The sequence below is a fragment of the Centroberyx gerrardi genome, chromosome 2 (assembly GCF_048128805.1).
Source record: "Centroberyx gerrardi isolate f3 chromosome 2, fCenGer3.hap1.cur.20231027, whole genome shotgun sequence".
In the NCBI taxonomy this organism is placed as follows: Eukaryota; Metazoa; Chordata; class Actinopteri; order Beryciformes; family Berycidae; genus Centroberyx; species Centroberyx gerrardi.
In genome coordinates this window covers 17845290-17862345 of record NC_135998.1, presented here as the reverse complement: position 1 = coordinate 17862345, position 17056 = coordinate 17845290, and the positions used below count along the sequence as shown (strand labels likewise).

Below are 17056 nucleotides of genomic sequence, written 5' to 3'. Positions count from 1 at the left end.
CACACAGAGACCAAAATGGTAATCCTATGATATCATCTGCACAAATCCCAGTTGTGAGATAAGATAAACGACTTTCTTTTTTGTTTGTTTCAGGTACGTTCAGGTGTGTTTCAGGTGTGTGTGTGTTGCATCTGTTGCTCTTTTTTGTAGAGTTCTATCAGAATATATAAGTGAGTGTGTGTGTGTGTTTGTGTGTGTTTGTGTGTGTGTACACGCACCTTGTGGGTCGACCTCTTTGGCAATCTTCAGAGCGTCAGAGTTGGCCAGGTCGGAGTTGGCCGGGGAGACGGCCAGCAGCAGGCAGTTCTCCTTGGTGACAAACTGCATCAGCATGTCCTTAATCTGGGCCTCTATGTCCGCAGGTTGGTCCCCCACCGGCACCTTGGTCATCCCCGGCAGATCCACCAGGGTCAGGTTTAGCACTGGCAGGGAGGGAGGGAAGGAGGGGAAAGGAAGAGCGGAGGGGAAGATAAGCCATATAGGATTTTCTTGATGTGTATCATTTACAAAAGCTTGGTGAAATAAAGGAACTTGCATGGACCTAAGTGTGCAGAGTGTAAGTTTGGTTCCTCTACTTTAATATAATGTCGCTGTCAGGCTGAAAACCCTGTATCTCCAAAATGTCAACTTTTCAGGAACTAAGGAAAACAGCCTTGTTTTAGCTTGATCACAATGCAGTTTTGACTTTATGCAGTGGATTTTCTTTTGGTTTCATAATCTTCAGAATTTTCTCAACCCACTGAGGAGCATGTAACCCTTCAACTGAAGTGAAAACATGAAAATCACCAAACATCACAAGACAACAGCTATAATTAACTGATGACTCACAACTCTCACAAGTCACAAACTGGATCAAATAAGAGAAAAAAAAGCAGGTCATTGGGCTACTGTTTCTTTTTTGTGCAATCAAAATTAGTTTGCACAACCATATATAAAAAAATCCTACATTTAGCAAAATATTCAAGCTTAGAAGTAAGTTAGAAGCAACTGCAAAACATTCAAGTCTTTGTTTCTCCCCAAACTAGTAATAATGAAGAAGTACTGTTCAATTTCCTCCTTCACACAGCAGATTGTCCTATGATGGATTGATAATAATAGAGTGATATGATATTGATATAATAGAGTGATGTTGATGTCAATCTGCAGCGCCCACAGTATCAGCCGTGTGCCCCAGCCTCACCATGCGGGGAGTAGACGCGCAGGTTGATGGGCACGGGGGAGATGCCCTTGTTGGCCCCGGTGACGCGGTCGGTCTCTGCCTCAATCTCCTGCCGAACCTCGTCGAACTCTGTGAACCTTTTCCCCTTACAGTGGAGGAACTCAGCATGTTCTGGTAGAGGCAGAGGGAGGAGGCGGGTGAAGGAAGAAGATACAAAGACAAAAGGGACGAGAATAAGAGAGAAGAACATAAATGAAGAGAAGAGACGAGAAGGGGAGAGGAGAGAAGAGAAGAGAAGAGAAGAGAAGAGAAGAGAAGAGAAGAGAAGAGAAGAGAAGAGAAGAGAAGAGAAGAGAAGAGACAAAACTGATGAGGAAGCATGGTATATTTTCACTTTTTCACCCAAACCAGTGTGGCAGAAAAGACTCCCTGGCACCAGTGATAAGACTTGTGCTAATGGAAACATCAAGAGAAGAAAAGAAAAACTTGCAGCATGACAAATAATAAGATCTCTCTCTCTCTTTCCTTTTCACATGAACTCACATCTCAATAATGCGAATGTTACAGTGAATTCTCCCTATAAATGGAAAATTTCTTGGACAATAAGGATTCCATGCAACACTTTATTTAAGACTGTACACCACAGTGCTCCAATTCATTATTATGGCATGAAAGGATTAAATATGAATTATTTAAAGAAAAAAGTTGCTGTTATTAAGGTATAATTAAGGCCTAGAAAACAACATTTCCACTGTTTCCTAGGAGGCTCTGAAATAAAAGCTGTAAGCCTAATAATTACAGCTTAGTTTATCAGAAGTGACAAAGCCAAATGCCATAATATAATCCAGCAGCCATGAGAACGTATTCAAATGAAATGAAGGCAAATCAATTTCTGATTCACACCATGACTAAGCTGGTGAGAGAAAGCTCACTCAGTAGACAGACTCAACCTAATGAGGCGTAACTATGGCAACGTGAGGTTGTTGTTGTCGTCACCAAGTCTGTAGAGATTTCTTGAATGCTTTCTCCTTCAAGGGAGGATCAAGGGAGGGGAGAATATTTAAGGGGAATATTTAAGGGGATAAGACTGCATTTTTTTTTTTTTAACAGACCAAAGGAGGGAAGAGGTTAGTAAGTGAGGAAGATTTGAAAGATTGAACCTGTCGATAAATGAGAGAGAGCAGAGGATATCAACTACTCTGCTTTAGTTATTTTGTATTTGTCTTTGTCTTTTTTAATTCATGCTTGGTTGTTTTGTTTGTGATAAATGTATGAGATGTCATGGATTGTGTCTATATTGAAACTAAAATAAAAATCTTATAAAAAACAAAAAAGAAAGAGAGCAGAAGGAGAGGGGAGGGGGAAGGGTTTTCCTGTGGAACCAGAAGGAGGTTGGAGGGGGAAGCTGAGAGGGTGTAAGGGTTAGACTTGTTGTTTTTATTAAGACAGAAAGAGTTAAACAATAACGTACCATAAAGACAACAAAATACAAAACAACCAGATTCAGGGTAAGATTTTACCTGTGGGACTGTTGATCAGCTGCAGCACCAAGGGGCGACGGGTCACGATGCCGGAACCGCGGGGAAGGAAATCCCTGCAACACAACAGACCGACAGTGAGAGCTGAACCAGGACTGCAAGGAGGCCGATCAGTGAAAACTAACAACAACACAAACTTCTCGTATATATTCAAAATGGGTCGAGGTAGTCAGAATTTGAAACGGTTACAAATACTTGGAAAAACTGGGTGTGTGCCTGATACAGATTGCACACGGATTTCCCTCTGTGATCAATAATATATATAGGACAACTCACTCATCTCATGTTATAAGGTTTTTCAAATATTCAGAAACACTCCAAATGTACTGTGTCGAATTCATCAGGCAATAGAAATACGGGAAGTATGTCAGACTCAAAAATCCAAATGAAGCACAGATACTACATTGTGCAACAGACCAAATCTATCATGAATATCAGCCCAAGTATGAAACAAATGCACCCATTGAAGAAATTACAAAATAAAACGCTTGTGTCATTAATCTTGTGGTGAATCATCTAACAACAAAAAGCCAAAAGCCCATGAGTCATTGATTAAGACTCAGCATGCTGAAGCTGGGGGAAGAATTCAGTATCATTCCCTCAGGACGTACCTGCACAAAAGGGTCTCTGTGAGAGAGGAAATGGGCGTGTGTGTGTGTATGTGTGCGTGTGTATGTGTGTGTGTGTGTGTGTGTGTGTGTGTGTGCGTGTGTGTGTGTGCAATGCTGAATCACAACCAAGCTTCACACATCTGCTGTTAGTGAGATCCCATGAGGTTAAATATTGATTTGAAAGCTGCCATGCTGTTTCTCCAGGACACATTTAAGTGGGTTTACTCAGCAAAGCAGAAAAAGTGTCACACAGTCAAATTGACTAAAAGTCTTGGTAAGGGGATAATCATGAGTCATGAAACCCTCACGAAAATAGACAGAACAGAGTAAAATGTTGTTGAATTGTCATGAATTATGTGACTATTATACATTAAAATGTTTATGAACAAATAAATATTTTGTTGGACTTGAAAAGTGCTGTCTTGGGCAAAAAAAGGACAAATTCAGAGAGGGAGAGAGTGAAGCTGAGAGCTAAACCAACTGTAATGAACTCACTATCCGTCTAAGACATAATAGTTTAGAACTGGACCAAGACCTGGAGCCATGTGCATCTAGTTATCCTACAGTTACTGCCTTTACACAGATAATCACACTAAAACTGTTTGAGATACATCTCAGATATTTTCTTGACTGTCTAAAGAAATATAAGACTTGTGTTTTTTCCCCAGATATAAGATCAGATTAGATCAGAGTAAACAATGACATCTGTTGTGCCTGTGGAAATCACTATACTTAAGACTGACTGTAATATCCTTGAAATACAGGATAGTGTACACTAGGGCTTTCCTGTTTCACAAGGTAGTACAATGACAGTGACAGTGTGCACTTCATATAACTTTGCAGAATTACTGACAGTACAAATGAATAAAATAATCTATAAGCAATTTAAAACTGATTAAATTAATGTTTTCTGACCCCTGGACTGGAAATGAGTTAATACCTCTTTCAGCTTTACCTGATGCTTTGGGGTGGAGAGAGAGAGAGAGAGAGAGAGAGAGAGAGAGAACTGAGAGCAGATATGAAAGAGGGAATCTACACAGCATCACTAGTATCTCTCTCTCTCTCTCTCTCTCTCTCTAGCTCTGCGTATTCATCCTAAAATGCTGGTGTTTTAAAAATGTGTGTCAATAACAGTTACAATGTTGTAAGACGTAAACCTATTTCAGTTTCTGATTCCAATACCATAGACAAAAAGTACAACAGAGTAAAAGTGGAGGGCATAATGGGAAAAAAATCAGCTGTGAAGACTGTTCTCACTATGGATTTTAGAGGGAGAGCGAACATTGCTTTGCTTTACACTGTTTCCTCAAATGTTTCCACAGCATGATCAGTGAAGAGTTAGCTGTTCTTTTCAATACTGTTGTCTAAAGACCTGAAGCATTTTCTTCTTTGTAGTATTGGCCGTATGCAGACTCTAGCGCTCGGGCTCTTATCAACACATCAGACTGTTTCATCTCCTTTCAGTTTATGCAGAGCAATAGTGTGTGTGTGTGTGTGTGTGTGTGTGTGTGTGTGTTCTTCTGTTGCCAGCTAAAACGCTGCCCTGAGGTGTTTTGCGGTGTGTGTGTGTGTGTGTGTGTGTGTGTGTGTGTGTTTGTGAGAGCATGAAAGCATGTGTTTCTGTGTTTCCTACATGACTGCATGCCAGGATGTGTGTTTGTATTTGTACATACAAGAGACAAGAGACAAGATTTTCTTCAGGAGTGTTCGGCTGCTTATGCAACATCAGCGTCAGCTCCCCGCTGGCACTGTGCACCAGCTGACCTGACAGTTCTCCTCACTCAGTGATGCATGCTGTAAGTGTGTATGTGTGTGTGTGCGTGCGTGCATGCGTGCGTGCGTGCGTGCGTGTGTGCATGCGTGTGTGTGTAAGGGCAGTTTATTAGCTTGGCCAGAACAGTCCTTCTTCACATCTCAGTAAAATAATGAATATAATTGCTAATACTGTTGTACTCTGCATACAAATACAATTCAAGCATATCTGTGTTCTGTGCGGCAATTTTATTCAAAATGAGGGCAAAACAGCAATTGAAGCCGCTGAAGCAGATGCAATTGAAGCAGATGAAGAGCTTTGTGTTTTAAGTTTTGAGTTTTGAGAATTATAAGATAAAGTCTTTAAATTTCAGTTATACAACACACTGCAATAACGCCTTCTGGCACTCAACAGTGAATAATAACAGTGAATCACTGATACAAATAAGAAATAGATGAGGCCTGATCCTGAAGAAAAGGCTGAAGCATTCTGTACATACTGTACGAGTCATGAGCCTGTATTCAGCTCTATCAATCAGTAGATGAATTAGCATGAGAGTTAATTACGGATCAGCTGTTTTTTTTCAAGATAGCGGTGCACGTCAATTAAGTCGATTAGTGGTTACCCACATCAAAAACAGGCAGTAAAGGCCATTAAATAAAAACAAACACATTGTTTTCTCTGGTCAAAATCATTAAGGCTGCACAAACATTGCAGTGTTGAAAAGATTGCTAATTGCCACCAAATCCAAACTTTTTTAATGAATGAAGTTAGTGCTCTAATCTGCTGCTAACACTGCAAGTTGCTGGATTTCCGCAGATCAGAGTCTAACTTCATGGTTTAAGATAAATTTTGCTCGTCCCAACATGACCTGTATGTGATGAGCAAGCTTCATCTGTGCGAGCGTCTGCTCAGACAAATTAATTTGTCTATCTCATGCCGATGACAGCTTAGGCCTATTAAAAACACTAACGTTCGCTAATTACCCATAGCTGCTACTCTTCATGTTACACGATGTTGAGTTTAATCGTTTTTAGCTTCACATTTTTTTGTTTCTACATCTTCCTCTTGACCTGCTGTGGTGCCTTGCCTCTATGTCAGGTATCTGTCTGTCTATCTGTCTGTTTACTTGCCTGTCTGTCTGTGTGTCTGCCCATCTGCCTGCCTGTCTGTCTGCAGGCCTGCCGCTAGTTGGGGGGTAAGGGGAAATACTTTCATGGGAGCCCAAGCACTGGACTACTGGACTCCTGCACTAAATTAGATGCATCAAAGTGGGGGGCCTATAATTCCTAGCGGTACCCCTGCTGTCTGTCTGTCTGTCTGTCTGTCTGCCTGTTTGTCCATCCATCCATCCACCTGTCTGTCTGTCTGTCTGAGTCTGGCTGCCCCTCTACCTTCTTCTCCCACCACTGATGCCTTTCAGAGAAGACAGATGGCCGTAACTGCAGGTCCTTTCACTCCACTCCTCCTCCCCCTCCCCCAAAACTGCCACCATAAGGACCATCCAAATGGGAGGAGCAGGCATGGAGAAATCAGCCTTACACACACACACACACACACACACACACACACACACACTGCTACAATGCTGAAACGACTTGCCCCCACACATAAAAAAAAGCTCATCACATTTGACTATAGGGAAGAAGATGAAACAGTAAGCAGCACTGCTGACTCTCCCCTCTCCATCTCTCTTTCCTGCCACATATCTCTCTCCTGCACATCCACACACACACACACACACACACACACACAGAGACACACACACACACCCCCACCCCTCCACCTCCTCAGGTTGGTCACCTGGGGCAGCTGTGATGATGAGAGAGTCCCTTTGTACACTCATCATTTACTTAATCCTGCTGAGAGAGTGAGGGCCCTCCCCCCTCCTCTGTTTCCCTCCCCCACAGTGAGGTGCACATGTGTGTGTGTGTGTGTCTGTGTGTGTACATGAGTGTATTTTTTGGTGTGTTTGAGTGAATGAGGGAGAGTGAAACAGAGAGAATGAGACAGAATAACAAACACACACAGACACACACACACACACACACACACTCACACTCACATGGCTGCCAAAAGCACTGCCGCAATCCCCAGACAGGAGCGATAGAGAGAGAGTGAGGGGGAAGCTGAAAAATGGATGAGGAGGCAATACAATGAGGGGGGGGGGAGGGGGGGGGGGCATCGAGGGACAAGACATCCTAAAATCCTGAAAGGTAATTATTTAATCAGTAGACATGGGGGGGGGGGGGGGGGGGGGTTAAAGTACATTTAAGTGCTGACTGCAGGTCGCAGGGCCTGACCTTCACTAAGGGATGTGGCACCTGAGCCCCAGCAGATGGATTTGATTCACCTCAATTTTCATGTGTGAGCTTTTTATATTCTCAGTGTCCTGCAGACATCTTGTATCTCCAAACAAGTCAACTTGGAACAAAGGATTTAAGAGAAATAAATAAATGCATACATACATAAACAGATAGATAGATAGATAGATAGATAGATAGATAGATAGATAGATAGATAAAAAAGTGGATTCAAGGTTTTTTGTGTCATATGTTAGGATTCAATAGCATAGACTGTCAGGGGAAAGTTGATGTTGATGGACAATACAGTGCATTCATTCATTCTCTCCTGCTCAAACACACACACACACACACACACACACACACACACCTAAATTTACTCGTGCCCAGTGGACGCCAGCTGCTGCAGAGTGGTGGATCATTGTTTCTTTGTTACAATGCTGTATGAACAGCACACACACAAACATGAGTGTGGACACACACTGTTGACCTATTCACTTCTGCCTGGACACATGAACACGTTCTACAAGAGAAAGCGTTCTGTCAAACACAACAGACAGCCTTCATCAGCCCAGAGCCTGAGAGGAGAAATAAAACATGTTGTTGTTTGACATGGTTGAATATCTCAGCTCCACTGAACAGTTTGAAACACTCTTACAGTCAAACTGTTTACCTTCTATTCTGTCCTGACTGACAGAAAGTTAGGTGATAAACTAAAGCCTATTTATTGGTATATTACCCAAAAAAAAGCATGTATTTACATAGGAACAGTAAATATTAGTTGCCCCGTCCCTATACTGAGCACAAATGATAATCTTCTGATGTACACTCTGTTGTTTCCTTTTGGAATAAGAAATATTCTGTCTATGTTTTGGATGAAGGTTGGGTTTTACACAATGTAATATAAAGTGAAATAAGTTGTATTTAAAATTCTGGATATATGTTATCCTTCAAAACATTCAAAACATTCAAAACACATTGAGCCCTTGAGTACCTTTTTATTTATTTAACCTTTATTTAACCAGGTAAGTCTCATTGAGATTGAGTCCTGGCCAAGAGGGCAGCATGGTAGACAAAACGCACATAAAAGTTTTACTTTTGAAAGAATTAAAGTGCTACTCATAGATTTGGTGACTGCCTCCAGTGGAAAATGCGTTTGAACTAATACTGAAAATGTATCAGAATAACTAATTGTAGTATATTTTCAATTTCAAATGAATGTATTGTGCCTGGTGTTTTCCAGGCAAACTATTGTTATGATGTTGTCTTCATGTGAAATCTTTTCTTTCTCACAGGCAACTTTTTAGTAAAATGTCTCATAATCCGATTTTTTAAATACTTTTAAATGTTATTTATCTTAGTATAGTCTCTCTAAAATGTAATAATCCTAATAATCCTAAATTAAAGAAGTCTTTGCAGCGGCACTGTTGGTCTCTTTGTGTCACGTCACTTCCGATTCTCGGAGCCTAATCTAATCCCTCTCTAATGCGTGCAGCAGCAGCCCAGACACCATGAGTGGACCAGCACAGGGAGGTAATTTCGTTTCCCAGCAGCGCCCGGGTCTGGGAAAGGATGAGATTGCTTTTTGGTAATGAAGAGTGCACACACACACACACACACACACACACACACAGAGATTATTGTCGGCCATTGTGGTAAAGGGAAGCCAATGAAATGGCCGGTTGCTGGCTGGCGGCAGACATCCAGATTAGACCAGAGCCAATGGCAGAATTTATTGTTGTCAAGCTGTGGACCAAACAGAGATTAGTGGTAATCCTCTGTAGCAGTATCAGAACAACTGGTCTCCTCTCTGCCTCTCTCTCTCACTGCTCTCTTACTCTTGCTGTTTCCTTACTTACTGTCCTTTTCATTGTTTAAACCACTCGTTTAAACCCGGCTGACTTCATTCACAGAGCTCAGATTCACCCAGTCCTCTTAAAAAAACAGTCCTCAGAAGCATAATTATACTTTACAAGTCCCTACTAGAACTCTGTGCATCCAAGAAAAATAGTCAATAACTGAAAAAGAACTAGCAGGAGATAACTATAGTGAACAACATATGGGAGGTGTGCACTTGCCATAATAGACTACTAATTATCCTGTTACATCTATATAAATCCACCTTAAAGCCACATTCATTACACCGCCTGAATACAAACATTATGAGAGGTTTCACACTGTCCATGTCATCCTGTGTAAGGCATGAAAAGACCATCTTTCTACTATGTTTCTACTTCACCTCCTCTTCCACATCAGGGTTTAGTTAGAGGAGTACGAGGGCTTTAATGCAGCTCCCCATACTGTCGCTGTCTTTCACTTGAGCGGAGCTGCTGCTAATCATCAGAATGCTTTTGGCGTTTCTTCATGTTATGTAATAACGTGAACCCGGCTATATTATAATCATAATCTCCCTCCCGGGGGGGTTTGAGATAGTGATGGCAGCAGGGAGAGAGACACGTGGTGGGAGTGGGAGTTGTAATTGAATGTTCCTGGATTGTGCTGGAGCCGGCGAGCTTCATGAATAACAAAGTGGTGTCAGTTGGCCGAGGCGTGGACCATGTGGTCACAACATCCTGGGTTAGAATCGAGCCCAGGACTTTTGTCACATGTTACCTCACACTTTCTTTCCCATCTTTTCTTGTTACTCTCCACTGTCAAGTATCAAATAAAGCCCAAATCCCAAATCCATCCCAATCCATCCTTTTAAAATAGTGTCTCCGCTGCAGACCTCAGCAGACCCCGTTTTTAACAGAAACTGGACTGGATGGAGTGGATTGCCCACTATGCAAAAAACTACATCCTGCTAAAACACTGCATCAGGACAAACCACAAATCAGAAGTACAGAAGCAAAATGTTGGAATAGCTTTGAACAATTCCTAAAGAAATCTAATGTCCTCTTCAGTTTTCTAACCCACTATGGTGATGATAAATTGAAGTGTACTTCTATCTGAAATGAAGTTGTGAATATTATACATGAAAAATACACAAATGCATCAAAATGTTTAATATTTGCTGAGTGTTAGAGCTACAAAGTGAGGTGGTCAGTGGGCCGCTGTGTCAGTCGTTTGCCATCTGGTGTGTTTTGAAGAACTGTCCGTGGTCCTGAAGCCAGTTTCTGGACAAAAAAACATTGTGTGTGTCTGAAATCTGTCGAGTCCATTCAGTAAGTATTGTCCATGCTAACTGTGCTGTACACTGTAGTGCGCTCTGCAGTACATGAAAATGATCACTGTGTTGTATGACAAATTCAACATACTGAATTCAAGCCTTACTGTAACCCAAACACCCATCTGTGTCATACAGCATTATAAGTAGTTTTGTACCTGACTGGGTTCTAGTTAATATGTTTTCTGGTTTCTGCTTCAGTCAAAAATAATATAACATTCTGCCATTTTCAGTATAATTTCAGTATAATGATGTAAAAAAATTGCCTACTAAATTTAATCAAAACCATTTTAAGATTCAGACACAGCCGGCAAATACTACACAATGTAACAGAAAATTCAGACATTAAGACAACTCATACACTGCGTATTTCCACTTGACTGCAAATCCCAACAAGACAACCTGATTGAACACATACAGAGTTAAAGATAAACACAGCTGTGATCTTCAATGGTAAAGAAACAGGTAAAAACTCTACTAAGACATCACCTGCCTTCACCACCACAGCTGAACCTCCCATCTCTCCCATAGCCACATCTTCTACATTACAAACCTAACAGCATGAAATCGGATCTTAATTACCGTCCTGCCACTGAATGATGATGAACGTGTTTGATGTGGTTTTGGGCGCACGAGCCCGGGCCTCGCTCACTCTTCTCCGTAATGAAGTTTTATGGGGGATGTTATCTCTCCGCTCTGAACAGTTACTCCTCTCTTCCTGGTAGCTTTTGAGCCGAGGTATATCTCACTTCTCACATAGACACTTTGTCAGAGAGGTTTCTTGGCTGATTTGCCTTCCTCAAAAACCTCACAGAAAGGTGAATCAGTGGGTCTAAGTTCAAAGTTCGTGATCCTGGGTTTGAATCTGGCCCAGGACCTTTGTCGCATGTCATCCCTCTCTCTCTCCTGATCTTTCCTGTCTATAATGATCACATTTCAGCGTTGGCTTTAACCGGTAAAACGAATAACGTTACATTTGCCCCGGACCAGCCTCCCCACCTCCACCCTAACACCTGTGTATTGGTGTGTTTCTCCCATCACTGGAGACCAGTGAAGCCCCCTGCTTGGGGGAAGGCCTGCTGGGGGGGGGGGGGGTGCGCTAATTAAACACATGGGAGAAAAAAAAAAGAGAGAGAGAGAGACAGCGAGAGAAGTAGAGGGGGTGGTGCTCTGAGTCAGATTGATGAAATCCCTCATCTTCTCCGCTGTCATCAGGCACCGGCAATAAACAACCCGAAACCTCAGCTGGGACACAAGTGAAGGACGCGGGGCTAACACAGGTTGACATGTGACGTGAATTATATAGATAGAGTGCATCAAGGAGTACAGATGGGGGTGGGGGTGGGGGGGGGGGGGCTAGGATATAGGAAGGCTAGGTCGAACTGTGGTGACGTAAACTGAACGGTGAAAACAGGAATGAGAACGACAGGTTTTGTGCGAGGGACCGATGAAGAACGCGAGAAGGAGAGAGAGAGAGAGAGAGAGAGAGCAGAAAAAGGGGGAAAGCAGAGACAAGGGGAACACAACCTTGATTAGCATCAGTGCGTCTCACACATCTCTCTCATGTCATTAGTGTAGCTTGTCGTAACAGCTTGGAGGAGGAGGTTGGATGTCCTTGTCCCTGATTCACACCAGCCAGTCACAGTCAAAATCTAATCCACCTGACACAGAGGATCGGTGTCGTGCCGCACTATCAAGAGTGACCATTTCTACATATACACTCCTTTCAAAAAGATACATTGATTAGAAACACTGGTTTGACAATTATTACATGTCTCCAAAGAAAGCAGAATTTTTGCCTGCACTTCCCACTCTTTATCCGTCACTGCCAAGTTATTTGTCTCCATTTCACGCTCTCTTTTGTCCAACCAAATGTCATGTGCTGTGCTGTACTCATACTTGCTGCTTGCTGACAAACCCCCTCTCACTCACAGTCAAATAGACTAGAACAAGCTTCAAACGGCCAAAACGCTTTGCGAAGTCATTCGTGGAAGTGCCTCTCTGCCATTTGGTGTATGTACATTTCTCTATACATCAACGATATGTTGGCAGTTTAACTATAAGCTGCAATAACACAGAGAGAGAATGAATTGGATAATAGATGAATGGAATAATCAGCCCTATTTTACTGGCAAAAACAGTCTATGAACAGACAGTGATATCGCTTAGCAATATTTCAAACGCAGACTCATTTAGTTATGTTCATCTGTGTGTAACAAAGTAAGAAATAATACAAATGTTGCATTTATCTTTTGTTCCTATCACTATGTACACTACCAGTCAAAGGTTTGGACACACCTGGTTGAATGTACTATGTTTTTCATTCTCTTAAAGCCATTTTGATCTAAAGGCTTATGCTTAAATGCTTGAAATTAGTTTTTTAGAAAAGTATAAATAGTGAAGTTGATGCCTATGTATGAATTGCTTTCCAAAGCCTTTGCCTTTCCATCAAGGCAAAGGGCGGCTACTTTAAAGAATCTAAAATATAAGATAGTTTTGATTTGTTTAACATAAACTGCCATAATTCCATTTGTGTTATTTCATAGTTTTGATGTCTTTACTATTATTCCGAAATGTGAAAAATTGTAAAAATAAAGAAAAATGCGCGTCCAAACTTTTGACTGGTAGTGGTACTCTAGAAAAATACTGTTTCTGTCAGGTAATTATGACTGTGCATGGAAACCCTCCTCTCTCTCTCTCTCTTTCTATCTATCTTGAGGCATTAATCCCTTCCAAAGTCAGAGATTTCATCACCAGGTCAGAGGAGTAGTGGCATGTACCAGGGTCATGTGACCTGACAGGGAAACCCCCTCAGCTAAGAGAAGGAGCCTCTGTCCGTCAGTCTGCTCCCTCATCCATCCAAACAGACAGAACAACAGTTACTGAACGTCACTATGAGCCGAGGCCCATGCTGTTAGTTTTCTCTATTCAAAGTAAAAAGGATGAAAAAGCAAGCAGCTTATTGACAGCCGCACAGATTACAGGACTAACAGAAAGAGGACGTTAAATGACTCTGTGTGAGAGAGAGAGAGAGAGAGAGAGAGTGAGCAGCGTCAGTGTACATGTCTGAATAAGAGAGAGGGAGGCGGAGAGAGAGAGAGAGAGAGAGAGAGACAGAGAGAGAGACGGAGCGCTGTGACGTACAAACACACAGCATATTGTATGTGTGTGTGGGCAGATAATGCAAACACAATAGGCCACTGGGAGGGGAGAAGGAAGATTATGGCAACAGCAGGACCAGGAGGACCTGAGTGATGTCATTACAGCTGGAGAGGAAGAGAACGCACACACACACACACACACACACACAAACTCGGTATGATGGGATACTAGTGTAAGATAGCAAAGACTGCAGCGCTTATTGACACAATTGTGATTCTTTTCTACAGTTAAAGGCAGCGTCATTGTGATTCAGCATTTGTTTGTAATAATACACATATCTCAAGTCTATACTTCTTGGGTTAATCCTGTAGATTGACTCTTCCTTAACATAATCCTCAAGATGTAAAAAGGACTAGAATATTACTTTACAAACTACAGCTGGTCCAAAATGCAGCTGTCAGACTCAAAAAAGAGGACCAAAAAGAGAGAACACATCACTCCTGTTTTAGCTTCACTCCACCGGCTTGTTGTAAAATTTAGGATTGATTTTAAGATTTTTATTGATCACTTTTGAAGCACGCAACAGACTTGCTCCATACATTGCTGAGCCTTTAATCCTGTATGAGCCTGAGATCCTCGGGTAGGAATGTTTTGTCTGTTCCTCAGTCCAGGCAGAACACCGAGGGGGACGGGTCTTTTTTAGTCAGAGGCCGGCCAGTAGGCCTACCTATCCTACCTGTCCTCTTTTAAATCACTCTTAAAAACTCACTTTTTCAGGATTGCTTTTAATTAATTTGATTGATTTTAATCTATTTATGGTGACTATCTGATGCTTCTGTGGTGTTAAACTTTTTATTTTGTTTTACTGTCAGCTGTACAGACTTTCCTTGTAAAGCACTTTGTAACCTTGTAGTGCTCTATAAATAAAGTTATTATTATGATTATTATTAGTGGTAGTAGTATTATTATTATCACTATAACTCTTGTGGTTTTAACCAGTACTATCTATGATGTTAAAACAAGTTTACCCAGCTGGCAACAGTGATGCTTACTTGCTGTCAAATCACCATGTAAGACATTGTGCTTATACATCTCTCTATTGGTTCTCTATTAAAGAGCTGAATAAAAAAATACATACCAGGCATGACTACAAGTTGTTTAAACACTTTGCCTTTCAAGTGTTTGGTTGTGTGTTGTTATGTTTGAGGCTATTCCGGTGCTTATCAAGTTAAATCACTTGATTGGCTCTTGTACATCATTCACAAAACAGATATTCCTTCCACCGATGGTATTATATTTATTACCTGACTCCTTTGACATGTAAACAGTCGGGTGCCACGGAGGCCATTACAGGAGCGTGGCAGACCTACTACCTGTTAAGAAGGGGATTAGCTGTGTGGCCATGTGGTGAGCTGTCTGTCTCTACTGCCAAACACATGTACAAGCGAGAGGAGGCATCAGGAGAAAGAAAAAACAATGCCAGATGTGTTCGCGCCTAATTAGCTCCACCGGACAAAGGTGAATTAATTAAAAATGCTATTGCCGTGTTCTTTTTTCAAATCAGTTGCTGCACAAACAGACTCCTGTCCCTCCAGCAGGACAAATCATGGGTTGGTGTCATTGACATTATACTGGGGATTAAACCCAGGCCTCGCTCAATGGGAAAAGTGATTTGGCTCAGGCTTTTAGGGCGATGCACGCAGTCTGACCTTGCCTAAGCAGAAAAATACTGCTGAATCACACACCGTGTAACACACTGGCAGCAGGATGGGCAAAGATGAAGTGGGACATCTGGGGGCTATGAGCCCCAAAAACTGCACCGCGGTGAAAAAAATGAAACCTGTGAGGTGATTTGCAAAATGTTACAGCAGGGCTGGCAGTCAGTCAGTTCGCTGGTGACACCTACGCTGCCTGCATGCAGTAAGCTTCACCTATATAAGCACTGACAGATGGATGCTGAGCCGAGCTGGAAGGGCTCAAAGCTCAGGTCTCTCTCTCTCTCTCTCTCTCTCTCTCTCTCTCTCTCCCTCTCTCTCTCTCTCTCTCTCCCCCTCTCCCCCTCTCTCTCCTAGCAAGGTCATACTGCAGCACAGCAGATTGGTTCCCCAGGCTTTGTTTTGCATCCTATATGTTCTGTGTTGGGACTTCATGAAACTGAAAAGATTCTGTGCAGGTTTTCAAGACTGAAACCTGTCCACGCAACTGTCTCCACCACTCTCAGGTCTGAATGAATGAGCCTACAGTATGAATAACAAAATGGTAGCTCTGCCAGAGAAACAATAACACATGCAGCATTGCATCCCCCGTGTGTTTACAGGAAGTCAGCATACAAATTGCTCCTGGTCTTAAATGGATCGCATACGAGTTATAATAATAAAGAACTTGGTGTCACTTCGACACTCAATGCCATGAAGTTTAGAAACTTCAATGAATGCGAAGAAGTTATTTTCAAACGCCTATAGCCTACCGCATTAATAGCAGAGGTGATTTATTGTATGGTGATATTATTGCTGCTGGGTAGCGGTCAAATATAACCTGCAAATAACCACGGATTGCGGGCTATCATATCTCTTATAATGAGCTGTGCATTTAACAATAACACGTCTATTGCACCATGCAGCAATTAGCCAGTGAATTTCACTGGGGGGGGGGGGGGGGGGGGGGGGATTTATGCAACAAAATAATCTCCTCGGATTCCCTTAGCAGCCTAGTGTGATAAGGGAAAAAGGTAGGGAGGTAAAAGGACAACAAACTGAGGAAATGTGCAATAATTTAAACCAATCAATCACATCCTGAGCCTCTCAATAACGGCCGCAGGTAAAGAAAAGGCCTGGAGGGGGGGATGGGGATGGGGATGGGACGGGGGACGGGGATGGATAGGTGTGAAATGAAAGCCATTGCGGCCGTCTGATGCATTGGCGCACCGACACCTAAAGCCCACTTACTTCCCGACGAAGTTCTCCAGCACCGAGCTCTTGCCCGCGCTCTGGCCGCCGACCACGGCGATCTGCGGCAGGTCCAGGTTTGCGTTCTGACCGATGGCGGAGAAGGCATCCTGCATGCGGTTCACCAGAGGAATCAGATCCTCCATTCCCCGGTTCCCCATCTTTGCCAAATGCAATGGGATCGGGCTGTCTCCTCTTCAGGACGCAGTGGGAAATCTGAAGGGAGCTGCTGTCCCTCCTCAGAGGGCGCTGAAACGTTTTGGGCTTCTGTACGCGGTTCAGTTTTCGGTTTGCTCCCTCATTGATTGCGCCTCCTTTGGTGTCAGATCACCTCGGATATTATAGTACTCTCTCTCTCTCTCTCTCTCTCTCTCTCTTCCCTCCTCTCGACTGCCGGGCTCTCTCCTCTCCACCAGGCACCACAGGGGAAGAGGATGATCTCTCTTTCTCTCAGGAGAGATCCCTGCAGTTCCGCACAT

The 17056-nt window shown here is 42.6% G+C and overlaps 1 protein-coding gene across 1 annotated transcript in view; it reads right to left on the bottom strand.

Annotated features, from left to right (window-relative positions):
- Positions 1-16738, bottom strand: part of dnm1a (dynamin 1a) — a 54749-nt gene extending 38011 nt beyond the window's left edge. The window contains exons 1-4 of the mRNA XM_078285970.1: positions 16578-16738; positions 2680-2753; positions 1181-1330; positions 219-422 (exon numbers count right to left, since the gene is read on the bottom strand). Of these exons, the coding sequence (XP_078142096.1) occupies positions 219-422; positions 1181-1330; positions 2680-2753; positions 16578-16738 (589 nt within the window). The remainder of the gene's footprint in view (positions 1-218; positions 423-1180; positions 1331-2679; positions 2754-16577) is intronic.
- Between the last annotated feature and the right edge of the window lie 318 nt (positions 16739-17056).